The sequence below is a fragment of the Citrus clementina genome, unplaced genomic scaffold (assembly GCF_000493195.1).
Source record: "Citrus clementina cultivar Clemenules unplaced genomic scaffold, Citrus_clementina_v1.0 scaffold_7, whole genome shotgun sequence".
NCBI classification, from domain to species: domain Eukaryota; kingdom Viridiplantae; phylum Streptophyta; class Magnoliopsida; order Sapindales; family Rutaceae; genus Citrus; species Citrus x clementina.
Window position 1 is genome coordinate 20,800,673 of NW_006262075.1, and position 24,195 is coordinate 20,824,867.

Consider the following 24,195-nt stretch of genomic DNA (forward strand, 5'->3'; position numbering starts at 1 on the left):
ACAAGTAATAAGGAGAAGGCTTTCAATATATATGTTGTGCCGTGGTGGGCTCATGTATTTCAACTATCATGAGTTTACAATAATATGTGAAAAAAATTAGTAAAGGGAGATAAAAGTACCTAGTGGCCAATTAATGATGAATTGATGGCTGATGATCTATTGAAGTTTATGAATTTCAATTTGAATTTCTCACCTAGAATTTTAAACTATATGATTTTCAACTGTAATTTGTAAAGACTCAAAGATACTATCGAAAATCAACTTTCTATTTTCATATTCCTTGAAAGCTGAAACTTAAGCTGCTAATACTTATATTTTAGGATTTTATTTTTTTACTTTAATTTTTTTATATACCTATTAATTTTAACTTAACAATAATAATTAATCAATAGTCAAACGAGTTTAATATGTGGGTATGAGTCATTGTATTTTATAATCATACCCTGCTTGTCCAATCAACGAGGATAAAAGATTACACCCACACTGATTTTTTTTTTAATTTATTTATAAAATCCGAGATAAAAATAGATTTGATGCCCCGCTCTAACGTAATAGGCCCACGAGCTGCATGACTACTCGAATTTTTTACCATCCTAGTTACAAATCTATATGTATATAAATCTTGTATATCATTAAGGGTTTCAGTTTAATGTTATTATATAAATTCACATGCATTAATTTAAATTTTTAGGTCAAAGTGATAATTTAACAAAAAGATCAATGAACCCAACGAGTACAAATTTTCCAAGTTTATTATGTTGGTTTTCGTGATAATATATATTGACTATTTGTGTGGTCCATCAACTTTTCGCTATCTAGTTTCTACATGAAATCCTATTTTTATTTCCTACTCTAAACAATTTCAAAATCAATTCTGTCTGTAAATGTTTATTGGTCACCATATTTGTAAACGACCAAAATATACAAACATTGCTTTCAAAGTTTTCAATGTTGCACAGAAATTCTCAAAATGAAGGAGACTTGTCACCCTGAAGAACCACTTGAAACAAAGTTTTCAAGAAGCATTCATTATACAAGACAGTAGAATGCACTTCTACCCTCCACATTATGGACAATTTTTTCTTGTCGTTTTGGCCAAAAACAAATCTAAATTCTGCTCCAATTATTTATCCACATAACAGAAAATAAATGAGACTTGCTAGCACTCTTGCATCAAATTTGTATTTTATAATATGCGAAAAACTACGTGTCCAAATCAACGTAAACAAAAAATAAATGAATAATTGAATGTTGCATGTATTTTTTTTGTGGATGGCTGATACAAATTATATACATTGGGTCTAAAATTTTTGTAGTATTTTTATGATGAGTAAACTTAAAATGCACGACTAATAATTCTTTTATATTTTATAATACAAACAACTGTATTAACAAATTGTGTTTTAAAACATCACATAATTTTATTAGATAAATATAAATGTTTTTACATTTGCACCCCTTTTTTCTTCGTTTAATGAACAAAGCTAATTGGTTTTTGCTTGTTGCACAACTAGGCTCATGAAATGTATGAACACAAATACATCATAATCTTTTATGTTTGGGATTTTGAGATGCTGTAAACTTTGATGAATATGGACATGAAAATTGGCGGATCCGAAAATGGATGAGTTGAGTTGTCAATTTGGTGGTAGGGCCCATTGTCCACCACTAAATCCACCTTCTTTATAATTTTAATTAGACCTGCCAAATTATCATTCTTTTTCTTTTTTCTTTTTTTTTTAATATTATGCTTGAAAGAAGCCACGATTGATACTCATTTTAGTTAAAATAATACAAATAAGGGAATAATTTTCTTGGTCGAGTCATTTATTATGCAATAACCCAATAATAGATACGCATAATAATAACAGCTCATGTTACTTTATTTGGTAGAATCACAGCATTTTATACCAGTATTAGCAAATTATTTCCATCATTGATAAATTGGTGATTGGTGATAATGCCATTTTTAATCTCAAAATATGCTTACTACCATTTTTTTAAAAAAAATTACAATATATACTAAAAATGGCTCAAGTTAAATAGTACAAATGAAATCTAAATGGATATTCCCGTAATTTTGGTTGTCAATTTGAAAACGGTAAGAAATGGGAAGAAGACAGGCGTGTAAGGAAATGGGACCAAAGCCCACAAAACTAAAGCGCCAAACAATAATAATGCACCAAAATGGCGGCCCCCACCCCCAAATCCTCCTATTCCTCACGCGCCTTCTCACTTCTACTCTCCTCACTTCCGGTTCCTTGGTCAGGTCAACGTAGCAATGTCAAATTGATAAAAGAGTAACCGTGCACATTTTAAATTTTTTATGTTAAATAAGCATACTAAATGATATAATATTTATTAATTAATTGATAAAATAATATAAATAATTTATTTAGATTTTATAAAAATTTATTAATAAATTAATAAATATCACATCATTTGAGATAGTTATTTATAATGTCTATCATTACTCATTTGATATATTCGTATAGGTAATAATAAGAATTTATCTTACATTAATAAACGACTATGAGTATAATTATTTGAAGAATTTATATTTATAGATTTGATTCTTGCCGATGTTACGTGTTAAATAAAATTTGAAATTATCTATTTCTAATTAATTACAGCTAGAGCAAGTTTATTTTTTTATTACGGAATAAATTATTAAGTCGTTCCATTATATATTACTATTATTATACAACAATTAAAGAGAGGAAAAAAAAAGAAGCAAGGGCGCGTGGTTTGAGTGCGCGTTGGAGGACAAATCTGCTTTCAGGAAACCAAAAGTAATTATCGCTATTACATTAGAAAGTACTTGCGGTTTTTCAATATTTCATTACACACCTAGCTAGTAGCTACAGGGAGGAAAGCTACAATAACACAAGATGTTCTCTTTGCTGTCAGAATCCGAACCCCTCAAAAACTAAACTGAATGAAAAACACTGCCAACCTCTTCACCCTCGACACTCACCACCACTTCCCCCTCATCCCTTTTTAGTAAGCTTTGCAAACAACAGAAGCTGTGGAATCACTTCACTAGTACTAGTAATCTTGATTACCTTTGCTTCGTTCAAAAAGGAAAGGCTCTGCCTTTCTTCTTCATTTTTTTTTTCTGGGGCTAAAGTTCTTTAACGAACAGGCTGCTGGCTAGCTGTTCCTCCTCCTCCGAGGTATCTCATATGTCTTTCATTTTTTTTGTTGCTTTTGGGAAACAATGTCTTTGCTCTCACTGTTTGTCGCTCTTGTTTCATTTTTTTTTTTTGACGCTTTTATTTTCTCGGTTTTGTTCTGTTTGGTTTAATACTTAGTGGTTTTTCTGCGATTAATACGTTGTTTGATATTTTCTAGTTTGGATCTAATTTAGGAACTTTTGTCAGTTGAAGTTTTGTTCCTTAGATCTGAATGACTTGAAAATGCAAATGTGTTAGCCTTATGGGCAAGAATCAATTTTGATCAATGCTGAGGAAATTGCAACAGTTTTGAGGTTTATGTCAATTGTATGTATTTGCAAGGGCTGATTTTGTCATTTTTGTTCATTAGATAATTCACTGGCACTATCATTGTTGATTTAAGCGGTTGATGAAATCATTTACTTCAGCCGTCTAACTGGTTTTACATTTTTCTTTGCTTGTTCTTTATCTGATGGAAGTGCTTGAAATTGAAACTTGTACCCATATATATATTTTTTTTTCAGAAGGAAGTCATCTTTGCGGGCATGATGGTTTATTGAACATTTGTTTGAAATTTCTGGTTCCTGTCAATTGGGATATAATGGTTTGTTTGTTCTTGTCATATGAAGTGGAAAAATGTAATTGTTTGGTAAAAGAATATGTGGAATCAGACATCTTTGGATATGATGGCAATTTATTGTGGATTCAAGTTAGGGAATATTTGAAATGGACTTATTTGGAGAGACATAACTGTTGGCGGTTGGCACCTGGAGTGCACGACAGTTGATTGCGCACTAAAAAACATGCCACTTAAGTTTTCTCTATTTAAGAATGTAGAACTATTGAAGGAGGTTACGATTTGTTAGAATTGATTCCAAGTTTGGCAAGGTGTCCAATTTTTTCAGTTACACAGGATGAAATGGAATTATTTTTGTCATATGAAAGGCGTGTGAAAGTTAGGTTTAGGTTTGCAGTCTTTATTTTAGCGGCCATATGCATGTTCAAATCTATTTACGAAAAGACAAATCTATGAACCTTTCCTTATCTCCATTGCAGCTTGTAGTTTTCTTGGTTTTGTTTGATTTCTAAACTCCTGCTAGATGTTGACTTGACTTATCATGATTATGCAGTGTTGAAATAGTACAGTATTCTATCTGCCCAGTGAGAAATTGACGCGACACTCCATGATTGTGATTGCTTAACCATCCAAAAATGGAAAAAGTATCTCCAGATTGTCCATACCCAGGATGTTTTTTTTGTGTAATGAAGGAAGGAAATCCAAGTAAACGCAGGGCAAGTATATTGAAATTCTTCAGAGAACTTCCCTCACAGGATGATGATGGTCAGGTTCTCCCCATCAGTGGTCTTTGGAACACTGCCATGGCTCATCCGAATGACCCTGAATTCATCGAGTTAGGAATATTTGAATGCATGGCTGCACTAATATGGAAGGGTCTGAAGAATCGTCGTTGGCTTTCTCATGATCAGAATATATACATTCCTTATTATGCAGCACACATTATTGGATCCTACACCATGAACATGGAAGAATTTGCTGAAAGTGCTGTCCATGCTGGGGTAATCCCTCCATTAGTTGAACTCTTGAGAGGAAGGTTGACTTGGGTTGAGCAGAGAGTGGCAGTCCGAGCTCTAGGGCACTTGGCTACATATCCGAGTACCTTTCCCACTGTAGCAAGTCATGCTGAAATCCTTGAGCTCTCCATTCAACTAGCAATGAGTTCACTGGAGATAGTTTATTCGCATTTTTACCAGTATTTTGATAGAAGGCTGAGTTATCATTGTGATCTACTTACTCGTGGCATGGGTGGTGTCGAAATGGAGTCCAGGAAGGCGGAGGAATGGGCTAGTCAGCTGCAGTGCTGGTCCCTTCAGCTCATTAATTGCTTTGCTTTTAAGCCTGAGTTTCTTCCTGCTATATGCAAACCTGAATTTCTAGCTAAATTACCAGGCATGTGGGGAGGACTTGTTAATGAAAACTCGCCAGCTGGTATCGGTTTATTGAGAACTATTTGTCATCATAAGCTTGGTAGGGGACCTGTTGCTAGTTGCCCAGGCCTTATTGAAGCATTGTGCAATATTGCTCGCTCTTCTGATGATTGGCAGTATATGGCCATTGACTGTCTTCTCTGGTTGCTCCAGGACCCAAGTACATGTCATAAGGTATGTTTCTCTGATCTTATCTGTTTAGCTCCAATCACGCACATATTTTCTTTCTTTCAGTTGTGCCAATAAAAGAGAAATTTATCTGAAACATTGCTAAGTTGGACTAACTAATTTATTTCATCTCTGAAATGTTTGCTAAGGACATATTAGCTAATGTCTATGTCTTTTTTTTTTTTTTTGGTGGTTAATTATATCACTTTCTACTGTTGTGGATCAGAAACTGTGCTTTAATGCTGAAAACCACTTGCGCTCTGCAAAAAAGCTCCCTTTCTAGCAAATCTGATATCATGAGGCTTTGCATTTAGGTTTCTATTATTTACTTTGTAGGAAAAGTTAATTTTAAGTTGCTACAGACTTAAGGAACATCCATTTAGATAATTAATAAAAGGGTCACGTTGTCGCTTTCCATTGTGTGTTAAGAATTTTAAAAAATGTTGATAAGCAGTAAACATGATCTCATCATAAAAAGTAAATATATTGCTTAAAAATTAATAAACATGCTCTCATCATAAAAAGTAAATATATTGCTTAATACACTGACTAGAATTCTTTGAATGATATGATCACATTCGTTACCATTTAAAATATGCTTAGGACACACATGAACTTAAATAAAAATAACCACTTTAGGCATGAATTTCTCCTTAAAAAGTAAAATATATTCCAGTGCCTACTTCTTTACATTTTAACTTATCACTGACTGGTTGCAATTGGTTTTTGAATGTGAAGGTGATTGATAAGGCTGTACCTACTCTTATAGACCTTGCAGAGATCACAAATCTGGGTGATCACAAAAAGCTTGGGGATTCTATAGTTAATGTTCTCCAAGACTGTATCCAATTACAAGGGACAGTACGAAGCTCTCCAAGTAATCGCAGTAAAGAACAGATTGAGGAATTGTTAAATTCCCGTCAGAGATTGAAGTGGGAAAAGAATATGCTAAAAGAGGATCTTCACATTAAACAGGCAGCGGCTCTAGTGGTCAAGCTTGAAGGAAATTCCCTGTTCTCAGCAGGGAATATATCTGGAGCTGCATCAAAATACTCTGAAGCTTTGGCATTATGTCCGATGAGATCCAAAAAGGAGAGAGTTGTTTTGTATAGTAATCGAGCCCAGTGTCATCTTCTGATGCAACAACCATTGGCCGCCATAAGTGATGCTACGCGTGCACTTTGTCTTCACAACCCACTTAACCGTCATGCCAAGAGCCTGTGGAGAAGAGCTCAGGCTTATGACATGCTTGCTTTAGCCAAAGAGAGTTTGTTAGATGCTATTCTGTTCATTAATGAATGCTCTCAGTCAAATGACCCTGATCTTTCACTGAGGCAAAATAAGGTTCCTGACTATGCTGAGAGACTAGTCAAGAAGCAAATGCGTGCAGCTTGGTTATTTAGAGAGGCGGCTATTAAACATGGGGGCGTCCATGGTGAAGGCAATTCTGGCAACATCTATGGCCATGAAACCGATGATTCAGAGTGGGAGACAGCAAGCGAAAGTGATATTGGGAATGATGGAAGAGATGAAATGGGTGATGAAGATGATGATAGCGAGTGGAAGAATGAGGATGAGAGGAAAGATAAATATGATAAGCCGCCAATGAAAGGTAAACCTCTATATTTCATTGCTCAGTAAGCTTTTGGTGTATAGGATTATTGAAGTCAGAGCATCTGTAACAGGTTAAAAAAAAAATTGATAAATTTTTGTACTCATATAAATCCATCGGATGTGTCAAGGAGTTTTCCTGGGTCAACAATAGTCCCATTTGGTTGAAGTTTATTTTTCATCGGTCAAAATCTTCATACATGAGATTAAATTTTCATGTACACCCTTGGTAAAGATTTAGGCCAAATTGATAAAGATTTAGGCCAATTTGTTGCCATCAATAATAAAGTTTGTGAACACAAGTAGTTGATGGAGGTAGGTCTAGCTTGGGACTTAAATCTTGTTCTCTTGCACACTAACCTAAAAAAAGGCGGATAGCATGTATTGAACTTGCATTTATCGTCATTTATTTCATCTCAACTCTTATTGATACAATTGTATGTACTAGCGCTGGCAACTTGTTTGTGAACTGTGTTTCTTCCTGGTGTCATTTCTATGTATGTTCATTATATATATTTTTATTCAACCATTTCTCTTTTCTTGTTCAGCTTGATGCTCACTACTGCCTTCTTTATATCCGGCGGATGTTCTGTAATGTGTGCATGTTTGTTCGTTGGCCTCCTAAACATTATTGTGGTACAGACATGAAGCATGGATGCCATGTGCAGCTTGCTGAAGACAAACCCTGAATATGGCAGGAAGGAGCAAACATTCGTAAATGTAAATTGGCTTTGGTTTATGAGTTATAGAATTTTCATCACCTCTTGAGTGTGAAACGGCAGCTAGGGTATCGTGCTCAGTCTCTTGGGAAGAAGTTTGAAAATAAACATGGTATTGATCAATGTTTTTTAGTAAGTATAAACTTGTTTAATTAGTTTTCTTGTTTGTTTGCCCATTTTATTATGTTGATTTCAAGTGTAGGAAATGAGCCAAGTGTGAGTACAGAGGAGGGCTTTAGTCTAGATGATGTGAAGCTTTTTTAATCAGTTTGAATTTGAAGAGTCCTTGTATATAAACCCCAAGGGTTTTTTGGACATTGAATCATCTACATGTGACTTTGATATTGTAATCTTCTAAAGGTGGTTCCTTTGCAATCAACTTTTGGATTTTCCATTAAATCTTTGTTTGCTTTCTTTGGGCATGTATTGAGACTATTGACCAAAATCCAAAAAGTTACTGCAAGATTTTATTTTAGCGGTCAAAAATTACACTCTCTAAAAGTATCTTGATGAAAAAACTATCCTCCTAGAGCATGCATCATAATATGGAATATGTTTGTAGTCTGTATTGAATATATTTTATATCTAGCTACTGGAATATATCGGAAAAGGGCTCGAAAATATGGTGAACCTTCAAATTCCAATTGCTATTATGCCCTTTTTGAGAATGTTAAAAGTAGTATCAAATGGTTGATTTTTTTTTTTTTTTCGGTCTATATGTAGCATTTGGTTGGTGTATAAAGATATAGCAAGGATTACACCCTTGGAATAAAATAAAATTAGGTTGAAAGCGGTATCAAATTGTACTCGGGATTGCTTTAATAACAGAGGACGAGGGGAACCAGTGATCGAAATGAAAGTCTAAAGTTTAAGTGAACTAAATAATCCAAAGAGTAAAGGAAAAAATCAATGTAAGAATTGACTTGCAAGCTGCAACCTGTATAAATGCTTTCATTAAAGACTCACCAAATGCCAAAAGTACTATCTGATGACTTGTGCGCTTGAATGTTTTTGGTAGGTGTTGTTTTAAAAGTACTTAAATGCAAAGCGCTTTCACTTACTTTCTACATGGATTGAGGGAAAAGTTACTTTCTTGGGGTTTTCTAAAATTGTTATTATGAATATTGTTTCATTAACTAGGGATGGCAAAACAAATAAAAGAATATAATTTGAATTGAATCATAAAAGAATTAAGTAAAATTCTGTTAATTTGGATTTGATTTATTTATAAAATGAATTAAAATCTCAAAATTTGGAATTGATTCATTTATTAAATGAATATTTAATTTAATTTGTTTAATTTATTTAGTAGAATTAATAAACGAATCAAATAAAATTTGGATTCATTCACTCTTCATTTATCCTAAACGACATAACGAATCGAATTGAATATAAATTCATTTACAAAATATATAATTAACATAAAAAATTAAGCAAAATAAAATATAAAAAGACCACAAATTTAAGATCCTACAAAATAGGGAAAAAGATTGTTAGGTCTCCACTGTTTGGGGAAAGGGACGTAAAAACTCTAATTTATATATATATCCCTTTTTCATTAATAATTCCATTAATTTTAACAAAAAAATAATATTATACACTTACAATGAAAGTACACGGAAAAGGATTATTAAACCCCCTGACATTGGGAAAAAGAGACACAAAACTCCTTAATATTTTAAGAAAAAAACATATAACCCCATGCCATTGATAAATTTCATTTATTTTAATTAAGAAATGTATATTATCAATGTCGTTGTCATCGTCATCATTATTGTTATTTACTAATGTCATTATTATTGTATTAATAATAATATTATCAAATTTTATTAATTTATTATTTTAATTATTATTAGTATTATTAAAGTTGTTGTTGTTATTAAAATTTATTGATTTTATTATTTTAGTTTTTTTTAATACTAATTAAACATCAGATTACTGCATTACACAGATATTTACAACAATTGCTATTATAGCAGATATATTACACTGATAATTACAATCAGATATACATGATTGAGACTTACATTATTACATTGAATTCTGTTAAAGTACATGCCCAGACAAATAACCCCTCACAGAGGAGGGATGTCCATACTCCATCCGCATTTAGCAAGGGAGAATGATTTTTACAAATTAAGAACATTTAGCCCCCACAATGCTTTTGTGAGGGCTAGAACCGCTGCCCTCACAAGCCTTGTGAGGGCAGCAGCCCACCACTTCGGCCAAGGCCGAAGTGGCATTTTATTATTGATTTTATTATTTTAGTTACTCTTTATTGTTGTTGTTGTCATTATTATTATTATTATTATTATTATTACTACTACCATTTTCTCAATTAAAATAAACAAAATTTATTAATGAAAAGGGGATTATATGTCTTTTTTAGAAACATTAGGGAGGTTTATGTCATTTTCTCCAAATGTTTGGGGACTAACAATCATTTTCCTTGTATTTTGTTATAGATGTACAACATTATCCCTTTCCATCAAAATAAATGCAACTATTAATGAAAAAGGGGCTTATATTTCCTTTTTAAAACATTAAGTAGTTTTTATGTTTGTTGGGGACCTAACAGTGGTTTCTTATTATCATTTATAATTACTATATTAATCTTCAAACTTTAAAAAAAATTCATACATATTCAAAAATAAATAAATAATTTAGAATAATGAACGAGTGGATCATATTTGATCAATTTATGATCTATTTATTAAATAAATTCTAAGTTAATAAAAAAAATTAATATTCTCAAATTCAGATTGCCACCTCCATCATAAACACATTAAATGCTTCTTGTTGGATGGCTTGTGTCAAACGGTTGCTTGTACTTTTTATAGAAGTTTTTCCACACCATTAAAAAAATGTATGCAAATTGAATAAAGGCTAGTTTCATTTATGCAAATTTGTCCAAAATATGTGGAAAAATGATGGATATCTCTTCAAGTACTTATGGAATTAAAAGTCTTATCTCCAATTATATTTTTTAATTATATGTTTCTTAGAAATTAAGATATTTTCGTAGAAATTAATATGTATTGTACCAAAAATATACGTGTTCAATCATAAGTTACCCGACCGGTAACTTAGCCAACTCGCATTGATCATGTGTCCTTGTTTGACGCAAAAGCCAAAAACCTGTGTGTTGGCATCTTCTAGCGTGTCGTTTTTTCCATTCATACGCAATCGAAACGTCATGACTCATGCTTTCGCCTTCGGTAAGCGCGCTTGCAATTGGCAATTTTGCATTTCCTAACCCCGGCGCCCACACGGCCCACTCTCCCACGTGGCACCTCCTTGTAATTTTTTTTTTTCCTTTGTATTTCCTTCCTTATACGCACGGCTACATTTCGATAACTATTGTATCTACACAAACTATTAAAAAAATAATAATTACATTTTGATTTTTGTCCCAAAGTTGTCCAATTTGTTACAACCTTCCCCTAAAATTTTTTGTTCCCATGTTTGGAATTGGGACAATTTTGAGCCCATCTTTATCTTATCTTTCTTATCTATTTTGTTTCTTATCTCAATGTTTTTTTTCATAAATAAGTTTTTTTGTAATTTTGTTCAAAATTCAGTTGTTTTTAAATTTTATTTTGTTATATCTTAAATTCATAAAATGTAAATTAACTTAATAATTAACATACAGAAAATCTACTCATTCAATGCTATTTATTCAAAGTAAAAAAAAAAAATAGTACCTATATTTTCATCTATCTATCATTTGATTCAGTTAATTTACGTATTGTTATTTTATTCCCATCCATAGGCCACAAAAGCATCTATATATACTTATTATATATGTATGAAAGCATATTGAAAGCGTGGCCCATGTATATGTACAGTATACACTAATATATACACATACATAAAAGCATATTGAAAACATGAAGCAATGTGCCACTTTTGACCAAACAATAATTTGGGCCCGAGTATAAATAAACTCACTAAACGCTAACAATACATTTCTTAATATTGCAACCTACCTGCTGATTTTTTTTATTTTTTTATTTTTGCTCTAATTCTTTTACTGAGTGGTAATGTTAAGTGACGCTTTGAGATTAATTTTATAACTTCAAATGAACTAATCACAAACATTTATAAAATTACAATATGTATTCAGTTATTTATCATAGTGGGTGAAGTTAATGGGCAACGCAGCACCCATAGGAAAGTAAAGAGGAAATCATTTAATTGGATAAAGTTATTTTTATTATTTAAAAAAGACTAGCGGAAAACCAGAAGCAATTAGCAATAATGTACCCCCTTTTAGAAACAATAATTTGGGCCTAGGTACAACTAAACACCATAAATACTAATAATAATTAAAAAAAAATATCACTCTCTATTAGCATATTTCAACCCGTCGCGTGGTATCTTCGTTTTTAATTTTTATTTTTTTATATCAATTTATAAATAAATTGGGAAGTTAAAAGTGCCGTAAAAAGGCTGATAGGCATTCCTTTGATTAGATTCACATTTGCATAAATTGCATTCACATCATCATTCACTATAATAATAATAATATCATCATTCATCACGGCTCCAGGACGAACACATAATAAACGCACACGCATAGCGGCATAGGTACGTAAGACGGCCATAGACGCACTCTCTCTTCTTCTTCTTCCTCTCTCTCTCTCTCCTCGTTCTTCGGAATTCTGTTCGGTTCCTTCTCTCCGGTTCCCTTGGGCTCTTGGATCCGATTGCGTTTTGCTCTTCATTTCCGATGCGTCGCCGTTTCGACTACTTTGGTCGGTTCACGGTACGGATAAGAACAAACTCGCCAGAATCTTTCTTTTTTTTTTATAAAAAAAAAAAAAACGAATTAGTAGTGTTAATGATTATCTTCTTGTGAGCTGCCGAGAGTTGTTAGTGTCGTTGTTATTGTTGTTGTGTTGGTTGAATAAGAAGCTTATTGAAGATAAGTAAGTTGAGTGCTTAATTTTAGTTTGAATTAGATGGATGGAACATTGAAAACGATAAATCAGGTGAATACTCCTGCTGCGTTTGGTGCTACAGAACTTTGAATTCGAATTTTACGTAATTTTTGCTGAATTAGAATTTAACGAGTTTTTTAATAATTTGGAATTTGTTTTGGATTTTGATTATTCTTTTTTTTTTATTTAATATACGCTAACTCGGAATTATACATCCTTCTTCTTCTTCTTCTTCTTCTTCTTCTTCTTTTTCTTACGTCATTACTATCTTCGACTGAGTTGTATGTATATTTTATTATCGCCTGGTCAACTCGGTTACTTGATCTTGCAGGCGTGTCATCCATGATTGTGGAGGATAGTTATTTTGATAACGTCTAAAAGTTTTGAGGCATATCTGCCTGCACAAATCTCTTCTATACTCTATAGTTTAAATCTTCAGTTTCATAGAATTATGTACTCTCGCCGGCTTCTACATTTTATGGATCATGGTTAACACTTAACATTTTGGTAGCCTTAGGTGCTTGGTACATTTTGATCTTGAAGCTAAAGGAACTTTTAACTTATTTGATCAATGCAACTATGTTTTTTATTCCTCTATACAATGTTTTGTTTACCATGCATTTTGTGATGCCATTTTCACCGTTGTGCTTTAGCATTGTATTGTCGTTGTCATCTTAGAACCACTTCTTTATACTTTCCAGATTGTGTTGCATCTGAAATCGAGAGGAAAGTGTACCAGTGGTTGGTAGTTGCTAGTTGGCGAAGGTTCACTGTCAGTCATGCCTTCTCTTCAATCGTTGCCACTAACTGAGCATGGCCGGGGTAATCTATCTTCGAGAAGGTATTAACTGTTTTGTTGTATGTGCTTTTTCTGGATAATTTGTTAAATATGTTATTTACATGTCTGCATCGTGTGGGACTCATTTCTATTGGGTGTATGGTTTTTGGCGCTTGCGTGTGTGCTGTCTTGATGTAGTAGTATTGACAATTTTTTTGATGACTGCTAAGCTCAGTGCCATGGCAATCTAACAGCTAGGTGTAGGAGTGTAAAATTTTCTAAATTCCTTTCTGGCTCAGCTTGAGATTGCCTTTTGAAGTTTGAGTCTTGCTTGATGGAAGATTTAGACCATTAGTTTTTGACTGAGCTGAGATCCATCATGTTAGTAGTTGGCGCTTCTGAACTCATTTGCACCCCCTATGAATGATGCTCAAAAGAAAACCATTAATGCTACATCTAACTTTCCATTTTCCAATTCTTAATGAGCCTCTTATATTTCTTCATCAAATTTTAAATTAAAGGGACAAAGGACTCTAACTTTTTCTTTCTTCCGGGACTGGAATACTTTATGTCACATGAACAATTTAGTCTGCCTCGCGTTAGTTTAATATCTTGTCAAGGTGCTATTTGAAAAAAAAAAAAAAAAAACTTTTTAAGGTAGATAACCTTTTCTCCCTTGATATATTCTACTTATATTTAACTGATAATTCAAGTCACAGTATTGAAAGTTTTCCCCCATTAGGATTTATTTCTTCTAAGTTTTAGCTGTCACATTAATAAGTTTGTAATTATGTGTGATTATTTTACTTTCCATGTGTTTAATTTAGTTATAATTTCGTTACTTCTAATTTGTTTTAAATTTATAAATTTTCTCTCTGTAACATTTTGGAGTGCTAATTCCTTCTATGTCTAATGTATTCCTGTGGCAGAAATTTTCTTAATTTCAATCACTCTACTTCTTTGTAAACAATTTATTTCATGATGACTCCTTTCACTAGTGAACATGTTTTATTTTATGGTTCTACAGGAAAACTATACTGCTTGCCAGTGGTATCTTAGTTGCTGGTGGGACTGCTGCATATCTGAAGTCTCGGTTCAGCAGTAAAAAGCCAGACACTTTTAGTCATTATAATGGACTTGGAGATAGTGAAAGGAAACCTGACAAGGCGGTTGCTAATCGTAGTAACATAAAGAAAGCTAATCAAAAGAAAGGAGGGTTGAAGTCACTTCAGGTCTTAGCAGCAATTCTACTATCTGAGATGGGCAAAATGGGTGCAAGGGACCTTTTGGCATTAGTTGGCATAGTGGTAAGCCTTTTGGCAAATGCTCTTACATAATTGCTTTCTTTAGTTGTTTTATTTTATATTTAATTAGGAATGTCATATTTGTGAATTCTTATGCAAATATACTGACTATTTTGTTTAGCTTAAGTTTAGCATAAAGAGAGTTAGATAATGTAATTGAAAAAGCGTCAAGGTTTATTGTAAATGATAAAGGCATCAATGTTTTGAAATATTCTCCATAAATGCAGAACGTTAGGTGTTAGAGACAGAAATAACTTGATTATACTTTATGCAGGTGTTAAGAACTGCTTTGAGCAATAGATTAGCAAAAGTGCAAGGATTTCTATTCCGAGCAGCATTTCTTCGACGAGTACCATTATTTTTCCAGTTGATATCTGAAAACATCTTATTGTGTTTCCTGCTGTCAACAATGCATTCTACTTCGAAGTATATTACTGGAACTTTAAGTCTGCAGTTTAGAAAAATAGTGACAAAACTCATCCATACACGTTACTTTGAGGTAAGCGGGGTTGCTGTTGTCAACTGTTGAAATGCACTAACTATTTCAGAAAGTTTTCTCTCATTTTGTTTATTGGCCTTATATTACTTGAACTTTAAGTCTGCAATTTAGAAAAATAGTGACAAAACTCATCCATACACGTTACTTTGAGGTAAGCATGGCTGCAGTTGTCAGCTGTTGAAATACACTATCTATTTCAGAAAATTCTCTCTCTTTTTGTTTATTGGCCTTATATATTTTTCAGAACATGGCATATTACAAAATATCACATGTCGATGGCCGGATTACTCATCCTGAACAACGAATTGCAAGTGATGTTCCTAGATTTTGCTCAGAGTTAAGTGAACTGGTACAAGATGATTTAACTGCGGTTACTGATGGTCTGCTTTATACTTGGCGGCTTTGTTCTTATGCAAGCCCAAAATATGTTTTCTGGATACTGGTAAATTCTGTTTCATGTGTTTTATATTCATAGGGGTTGATATCATTTTTTTTATCACTAATTCTTTTACTGCAGCTGATGTCCGTTGTGGCTTAATACGATAAATGTTGCAGTTTGTAGTTCACTACTTAACTTAATGCTTTCTACTAGGCATATGTATTGGGTGCAGGGACCATGATGAGAAACTTTTCTCCGGCTTTTGGGAAATTAATGTCCAAAGAACAACAATTAGAAGGGGAGTATCGACAACTTCATTCTCGGTTAAGGACCCATGCAGAAAGTATAGCATTTTATGGTGGCGAAAACAAAGAAGAATCTCATATTCAGCAGAAGTTTAAGGCTCTCACTAGGCATATGCGCGTTGTCCTTCATGATCATTGGTGGTTTGGCATGATTCAGGACTTCTTATTGAAGTATCTTGGTGCGACCGTCGCTGTTATTTTGATCATTGAGCCCTTTTTTGCTGGAAATCTGAAACCTGACACTTCAACATTAGGACGAGCTAAGATGTTAAGCAATCTAAGATATCATACCAGCGTCATAATTTCATTATTTCAGTCCCTGGGAACTCTTTCCATAAGTTCAAGGCGGCTTAATCGTCTGAGGTATTGGTTTATCCATTTGGCAAAGGAAGTGAGATGTTGGTTTTTTCACCAAAAAAGGAAAAAAAAAAATAGCAGGGTGAAAAATTTAATCAGTTTTTGTCCTGCAATTTTATGTTACTACAATTGGTTTTTTTGTTATATTCAGAAAACATGACTCTACAATTGTTTTCTACCAAGTTTTCACCTTTCAGTTCCCTATGGAAAGCTTTATACGTATGGCACCCTGTTGAAAATGTATAAATTGAAATAGGTAAATGTTTCCAGTGAGATCACAAGGAAGCTATAGAAATGAGTGGTAGTGCATTCTAGATTTCAGATATAATAGGGAGTCTGTCATCAGCATTGATTATTTCTTTTACCTTCTCCCTCTTCAATATGTGACTGTTTCTTTTATTTTTCTCCTTGTTTTCCTCTATCAGTGGTTATGCTGACCGCATTCACGAGTTAATGGTCATATCAAGGGAGCTAAGTATTGAAGATAAATCTCCGCAAAGAAATGGAAGTAGGAATTATTTTAGCGAAGCCAATTACATAGAGTTTTCTGGTGTGAAGGTATTTGAAATATTTTGGATTACCTACATTGTGTTGGAATCATTTTTATATCCAATATTCTTAAAAGTACTTTCTTCTAGGTTGTTACCCCTACTGGTAATGTTTTGGTGGAGAATCTGACTCTTAAGGTTGAGCCAGGATCAAATCTTTTGATTACAGGTAGTTTTTTCTGACTTATAAGAGTATTCAAAGGTGCTAGAAGCATGTTCTTCAAGGACTCAGCTATGTTTGTGATTCTGACATAATTTCATTGTCAAATTTACTGAAGGCCCAAATGGCAGTGGCAAGAGCTCTCTTTTCCGAGTTTTAGGAGGCCTTTGGCCTCTGGTTTCTGGCCATATTGCAAAACCTGGAGTTGGTTCTGATCTCAATAAAGAGATTTTCTATGTGCCACAAAGACCGTATACTGCTGTTGGGACACTGCGCGACCAATTAATTTATCCGCTTACCTCAGATCAAGAGGTTGAACCACTCACACATGGTGGAATGGTGGAGCTGCTGAAAAATGTAGAAGTTTTCTTATCATTTTATTGATTCGTTAGATAATATTGTATTTACTACCAGATTACGTGAACTGTCTGTGACAGTATTCTTGGTGGATATTCTGCTCTCCCTTTTTCTAGGTTGACCTTGAGTATTTATTGGACCGTTACCCGCCTGAAAAAGAGATTAACTGGGGTGATGAACTATCGCTCGGAGAACAACAAAGGTTGGGAATGGCCAGATTGTTTTACCATAAACCTAAATTTGCAATTCTTGATGAGTGCACAAGTGCTGTGACAACTGATATGGAGGAACGTTTTTGTGCTAAAGTTCGAGCAATGGGAACTTCATGCATAACCATATCGCATCGTCCTGCACTAGTTGCATTTCATGATGTGGTATTATCATTAGATGGAGAAGGAGAATGGCGCGTTCATGACAAAAGGTTGGATTTCTGTGTTAGTTCATCTGCTTTATTTGTGCGTCTACTGAATGGGGGATTGGATTTTTACTTATTAGACTTACATGAACTGTAGGGATGGTTCTTCTGTTGTAACCAAATCTGGTATCAACATGATTAAATCTTCTGAGACAGACCGCCAAAGCGATGCAATGGCAGTTGAACAAGCTTTTGTCACAGCTAAGAAGGTTTGAAAGTTGAACTTATTTTGGTCTTATGATTTTATTTTAATTTCTTTTATTAGAACAATTTTTGTTAGGGTCATTGTTTTGGATGGCGTTTTGTCTAGGACTCTGCTTTCTCAAATCCAAAGGCCCAGTCATATGTATCAGAGGTGATAGCAGCATCTCCCATTGCGGATCATAATGTTCCATTGCCTGTCTTTCCACAACTCAAAAGTGCTCCAAGAATACTGCCATTGAGAGTGGCTGATATGTTCAAAGTATTGGTGAGTGCCTTTATTTTTAACTTCACTGTTTCTATGGTCTTGGAGTCTTAAGGCTATACACATGACTTTTTGTAAACATACCTGTCTTGACGTGCAAATTGCTCTATTAGTTTTATAATCCAACCATGAACATACACTGTTTCCCCTAAAATATCTTTCATTATTGCTATTTTCCTTGTTTGAGGTTGCTATATTTGAATGAGGCATGCTTATTTGTTTTGTCATACATTTCTAAAGAATTAGTTAGATGTCTGATTGATCTTTCTACCCCTTGCTTTCAGGTACCTACAGTATTTGACAAGCAAGGAGCACAACTACTGGCTGTTGCTTTCCTTGTTGTCTCAAGAACGTGGATCTCAGATCGTATTGCCTCATTGAATGGTATAGTAGATATTTTGTTTCTGAGCCCCCCCCCAAAAAAAAAAAAAATGGTTTTCTAAATATATGCGTATAATATTTGAGAGATTGCTTTCTTGTTAATGTTGCGTTATTTTCATAGGAACTACCGTGAAGTATGTTCTGGAGCAGGATAAGGCTTCATTTGTTCGATTAATTGGTGTTAGCGTTCTTCAAAGTGCTGCATCATCTTTCATTGCACCTTCGATAAGGTTCTCCTGATCTTCAGTAGAATGCTTCTTTTTTAGACACTTGAGTTTACACCCAAGTGTTTGATTTCTTGGGAATTTTTTTTTTTTTCACTTTGTTCTTGTTTGCGAATACAGTGAACAACATGGTATGATCAGCAGAAGAATAGTATCTATGTTTAGCTCTAATTATTCTTCTGGAGTTCTAGGAGAAGCCTTTTCATTTATTGATATTTTTTCTTGTTTTGCAGACACTTAACTGCCAGGCTGGCCCTTGGATGGAGGATTCGTATGACTCAACATTTACTGAAGAGCTACTTGAGAAAGAATTCATTTTACAAGGTAATCAGATTGAGTATGAAGTGATTTATCCTTTTGGACATGGAAGGCATTGCATAGAACAGATTAACTATTTCCATCAATAAACTGAGATTGATCTTGCATTTACAACTTTTATGCAACTTTATTTTGAATATTTTAGTCAGAAACAATTGTAAGCTACTTCGTCTCAATTTTTTTATTAGATGTTTGTTTGGATTTCAAGCAATTTTTTAGTCAATGCTGAATGCATCTTTTTTAGGTTTTCAATATGTCGAGCAAAAGCATTGATGCGGATCAGAGAATAACTCATGATCTGGAAAAGTTGACTACTGATCTGTCAGGGTTGGTTACTGGTATGGTCAAGCCATCTGTTGACATTCTATGGTGAGTACTTATGCTGATTTATTTGATTTGCCATGATATCTATTACTATATGGTTGTAGTAGGATTCAATGATCAATGATAAATCTCAATATTGATTCAATTTAAAGGTTCACCTGGAGAATGAAGGCGTTGACAGGTCAGAGGGGAGTTGCCATTCTGTATGCCTATATGTTACTTGGTCTGGGGTTTCTGCGGTCTGTTACCCCTGAATTTGGTGATCTGACAAGTCGAGAACAACAACTTGAAGGAACCTTTAGGTAATTTCATTTTCATTTTACCTTCCCGTGTTGCTGATGCTGAGTTTTAAGTGCATGTGTGTACCTACTCATACATAGCAGTATATATGCAAGCACGTATTATGTTTGCCTTAATGCTGTACATTTCTGTATATGTTAAATTTAACTTTTTTAATTTGCATAAATTAGGTTCATGCATGAAAGACTGCGTGCTCATGCTGAATCTGTTGCTTTCTTTGGTGGAGGTGCTCGAGAAAAGGCTGTAAGAGACTTCATTCCTACAACGTGTCTTATCTACTTTATTTTTATGCCAGATGGGTTCTGTTAGTTGCTCAATGCTTTTGGACATCATGGATGTTAAGTTCGAAATATGCAAAGGTTTTGAACTTGGAAGTTTTAAGTGGAATAGTAGATTTAATTGTGAAGGTTGCAATTACCACTGTTGTAAGTTTTCTTAAAACAAAATTGAAGTGACCCTGCAATCCCAATGATGTGTTGTTAGAGGCTTGAATTTAGTCATGAGAATGTGAGCTCTTTCTAAAGTGTCCGCATGATGAGGATTCCACTTTTACAATCTTATGAACCCTGATTAATTTATTTGGATTTTATACATCTTTTTGTTTTAAGCGTTTGTTATTGCTTGTACCTTGTTGGCATTTATTTGGCAAATATGAGTTGGCAGACCTAATGGATTTGGTTCACCACTAGGATTCTGACCCTGGTAGATGGAGAAGAAATCACAGGCCTATGACTTCCATTGAATGCTGCAGTTGAACTTGTGTGTAAAAATTGTTGATTCCTATGCTTTTAGTTAGTAGTTGGTTTAAAAAGTCACAGTTCACTATGCTTCAAGGAGGGAGCCATATATTGTAAACTATGCTGTCAAATGGCCAGTGGTTAATTGACTGCCTTCCATTTGCTTCATTTCTGGAGAGTAAATGATCATGCTATTTTGTAGGTAGAGGGGTCGTCTATAGAATTTCTCATGTGATTCATGGTCCATTAAGGCTGACCTTTTCATTACTAGTGTGTTGCTGGTAATAATTTCTGCATCCTTGAATTTGCATCTGTTGTATGTGGCAGATGATTGAATCACGATTCAGGGAGCTTCTTGAACACTCTTTGTTGCTTTTAAAGAAGAAATGGCTGTTTGGCATACTCGATGATTTTGTCACAAAGCAACTCCCTCACAATGTGACTTGGGGATTGAGCTTGCTGTATGCCATGGAACACAAGGGAGATCGGGCCCTAGTCTCCACTCAGGGTGAGATTAGGATGATAATGAATCTGATTCACTGTCTTGATTCTCATCTCTCATCTATTACACACGCGCATTGTATTGCAATATTTCAGGTGAGCTGGCACATGCCTTGCGGTTCCTAGCTTCTGTCGTGTCTCAAAGCTTTTTAGCCTTTGGCGATATTCTTGAATTGCATAGAAAGTTCGTTGAGCTCTCTGGCAGTATCAATCGAATTTTTGAGCTTGAAGAGCTTCTAGATGCTGCACAGCCTGGTACACCTTCTCTATTCTTTTTTCTTTTGTCACATGGCAAGGCTGTAGGTCTGTGTTCATTGTTTAATCTTGATGCATATCCTTACATGTACTGATGAGGGATGGAACAGTTTCAAGTGTTCATTTATCATTTGGCAGGCAAGTCTCTTTGTGTGTACTGACTATTTGCTTAGATGTGCTCGTAATTCTATATGGAATCTTTTGAAAAATATAAATGTCATTCAAGGGGAAGCAAAGTTATTTGTTGGAGTGACATCAATAGCTGAGGTCATGATAGTGGGATTTGAAAGATAGGATGTATTATTTATTTATTTTTCTGCGGATAATGAACAACAACGATATCTATTAGTAGAAGAAGGGGCGTGCCTATTTTATCTGCTTTCTTTTGTTTGAAATGTGTTCTACGCCAAAATTTTGTCTTTCTTACATGGTGATGATTAGTTAGGTCTGGCTTGTCTTTTCTGCCTAAATTGGTACATAAGCAATGATCCCCTTGTAATAAGTCAGTCAATGCAGCAATTTTCTGCTTTGCTTGAATTTGTGCATGACTGAGATCCTCGCAAGTATCTGGGCTAACAAAGTTGTACGCCATACAGGGGATGATGAGATCAGTGGTTCGTCGCAGCACAAGTGGAACAGTACCGATTATCAAGATTCTATTTCCTTCTCCAAGTTGGATATTATTACCCCATCACAGAAACTTTTGGCTAGGCAGTTGACATTTGAAATAGTTCCAGGGAAAAGTTTGCTTGTGACTGGTTAGAGAATAAACTTCCTCTCTTATTTTATTTATTTAATTAATTTTTTTTATTATTATTAAAGTATACAAAGTAATTTTTGTTGTTTTATATTTCTATACAAGATTACATCCGAGATGTCTGTAACTTTTTCAGGTCCTAATGGTAGCGGGAAGAGTTCTGTTTTCAGAGTCCTTAGAGGTCTTTGGCCTGTGGTAAGCGGAAGCCTCACTAAACCATCACAGCATATTGATGAAGAAGCTGGATCAGGTTGTGGTATCTTCTATGTTCCCCAGCGACCATATACATGCTTAGGAACCTTGAGGGATCAAATTATTTATCCACTTTCTCGTGAAGAAGCAGAGCTGAGGGCTTTAAAGCTGCATGGAAAAGGTAAATTGTGAGCATAAGTAGCAATGACCATTGACTTTCAATAACTCTTCTTTGTACATAGACTGTAGTCAGTGAGTTACACTGTTCTCAGCTTGATAACAATTGTTACTGAACTTCAGGTGAAAAATTAGTTGACACCACAAACATTCTGGATTCATATTTGAAAACCATTTTAGAGGGTGTCCGATTAAGTTATTTGTTAGAGCGAGAGGAAGTTGGCTGGGATGCTAATCTAAATTGGGAAGACATTCTTTCTCTTGGAGAGCAGCAGAGATTAGGAATGGTGAGTCATTTGGTGCTTATCCAGCTTTGTTCAATTAATAAAATTTCAGAGCTAGACTGGTTGATTTATTGCTGTTTGACGTTATTTTTTCCCCCCTTTTCCTACAAGGCACGCTTATTCTTTCACAAGCCTAAATTTGGCATCCTTGATGAATGCACCAAGTACGAGACTAAACCCCATGTTTTATGTTAAAAGTTCTAAGAATTTGCTTGACAATTATCTAATGGCACTTTGGTTTTCCCCTTTTTCCCCCCTTTTAATTGACAGTGCCACAAGTGTCGATGTTGAGGAACAACTTTACAGGCTTGCAAAGGATATGGGCATCACATTTGTTACATCCTCTCAAGTAAGTAATGCTGTAACCATGTTTTAAATGCGCATGCAACCTTTGGTATGATATAGTTCTTGAGATGCAAGTTGTGATTTGCAATTGTTTAGTAGTGAAAAATAGCAAATAGTTTGGTGGATTCCAAGGAAATGGATACTCGTTATGACTATCAATGTGATCTGTTAAACTGACTGTTTTTAACTCTCTCTTTTTACATCTCAGCGGCCTGCCCTAATTCCATTTCATTCATTGGAATTACGGCTTATTGATGGTGAGGGCAACTGGGAGCTTCGGACAATTAGTTCATGAAACTGACGCTAATTATTCGTTTGGAAAGATGGTGTATTGATTTTTAAACAGGACCACCAGTGGGGTAAGGCGGAGTTAATTTCATCATTCATGAATTCATTAACTTGATTGCACATTCCTAATCATGCTTATCTTGCTCAAGACACAAGGTAGGTTTGGAATATGTCAGGACCGGTATCCAGCTATCCGCTTAAGTAGTCGATCGAAATTATATAGATCTTCATTGTATACTGCAAGCTGTAGTTATTCGGCTCCGCAGGGCCCAAAAGGAGGAGAGCCAATTACAGAACTGTAGTATTTTAGTAACGTCAAAATCAAGATAGGGATAGTAGTTATATTGAAGCATCAAAAGCGTCATAATTCTGTAGTATAAAGAAATTCACTATGTACAGTTTCTTTTTTCTCTAATTGGGCTAATTGAATTCATTTTGCCCATTTCTGTTGTAAGAATTTCATTATTAATAATTTTGATGGCCCCGTGAATAAAAATCGTAGGGGCAAAACATTTTTTTTTTTCTGCAGTAGCTCGGTGAAGGGAAAGGTTTAATCGTGCTTTTTCTTCATCTTTCTTCTCATGTGGCTTTTTTCATCATTTTGCCCTTTTTTAGTAGGGCACAAATGAAATTTACTACTTAAAACACCAATTTGTTCAGACTGATATGCCATTGCTACTTATTTCATATAATTATGTATCTTTAGTGAAGTAGAATATTGTTCCAGGTATTAAGTTGTGGCATTAAATTCAAATCTCGTCCTAAGCGGAGAACTGAATTCTCTGATTCAGTTTTGCATTCATCCAAACTCTTTTCATCGGAAGGCATGGATTACAAAATCAACAGCAAATCAAATGATCTAGACATCAGGGAAGTTTTGCATATGGCAAAGGAATCCTCCCACCCCCCCCCCCCCCCCC

General features: G+C 34.5%; 2 protein-coding genes across 5 annotated transcripts; both read left to right on the forward strand.

Moving 5' to 3' along the window:
- Positions 1–2,860: 2,860 nt before the first annotated feature.
- Positions 2,861–8,036, forward strand: LOC18037352. The gene is made up of 4 exons (XM_006428119.2): positions 2,861–3,176; positions 4,307–5,357; positions 6,090–6,963; positions 7,511–8,036. The coding sequence occupies exons 2-4, from the start codon at positions 4,389–4,391 to the stop codon at positions 7,513–7,515; spliced, it is 1,848 nt and encodes a 615-aa protein (XP_006428182.1). The 5' UTR covers positions 2,861–3,176; positions 4,307–4,388; the 3' UTR covers positions 7,516–8,036.
- A 4,133-nt stretch (positions 8,037–12,169) lies between these two features.
- LOC18037332 (ABC transporter D family member 1) lies at positions 12,170–23,855 on the forward strand. 4 transcript variants are annotated; one of them, XM_006428122.2, is made up of 26 exons: positions 12,172–12,449; positions 13,326–13,465; positions 14,430–14,709; positions 14,981–15,205; positions 15,450–15,647; positions 15,798–16,252; positions 16,672–16,804; positions 16,885–16,963; positions 17,073–17,311; positions 17,428–17,732; positions 17,824–17,935; positions 18,037–18,195; positions 18,477–18,576; positions 18,695–18,803; positions 19,031–19,121; positions 19,360–19,484; positions 19,592–19,741; positions 19,910–19,982; positions 20,804–20,984; positions 21,074–21,232; positions 21,829–21,990; positions 22,126–22,362; positions 22,482–22,645; positions 22,754–22,806; positions 22,913–22,991; positions 23,196–23,855. In XM_006428122.2, exons 2-26 carry the CDS (start codon positions 13,404–13,406, stop codon positions 23,280–23,282), a joined length of 4,017 nt encoding a protein of 1,338 aa, XP_006428185.1. In that variant the 5' UTR covers positions 12,172–12,449; positions 13,326–13,403; the 3' UTR covers positions 23,283–23,855. The 4 variants fall into 4 exon arrangements, with proteins under 4 accessions (XP_006428183.2, XP_006428185.1, XP_024036564.1 ...); XM_024180796.1 differs by having other exon boundaries at positions 12,172–12,271; XM_024180797.1 differs by lacking the exon at positions 12,172–12,449 and adding an exon at positions 12,583–12,675.
- Positions 23,856–24,195: the final 340 nt, after the last annotated feature.

Excerpts from the sequence above, each read along its gene's own strand:
- LOC18037352 (XM_006428119.2), top strand. The coding sequence starts at position 4,389 with ATGGAAAAAGTATCTCCAGATTGTCCATACCCAGGATGTTTTTTTTGT. Across the intron at positions 5,358-6,089 it reads ACCCAAGTACATGTCATAAG|GTGATTGATAAGGCTGTACC; the intron begins GTATGTTTCTCT and ends TTGAATGTGAAG.
- LOC18037332 (XM_006428122.2), top strand. The coding sequence starts at position 13,404 with ATGCCTTCTCTTCAATCGTTGCCACTAACTGAGCATGGCCGGGGTAAT. Across the intron at positions 14,710-14,980 it reads TGGCATTAGTTGGCATAGTG|GTGTTAAGAACTGCTTTGAG; the intron begins GTAAGCCTTTTG and ends TACTTTATGCAG. Across the intron at positions 15,648-15,797 it reads AATATGTTTTCTGGATACTG|GCATATGTATTGGGTGCAGG; the intron begins GTAAATTCTGTT and ends GCTTTCTACTAG.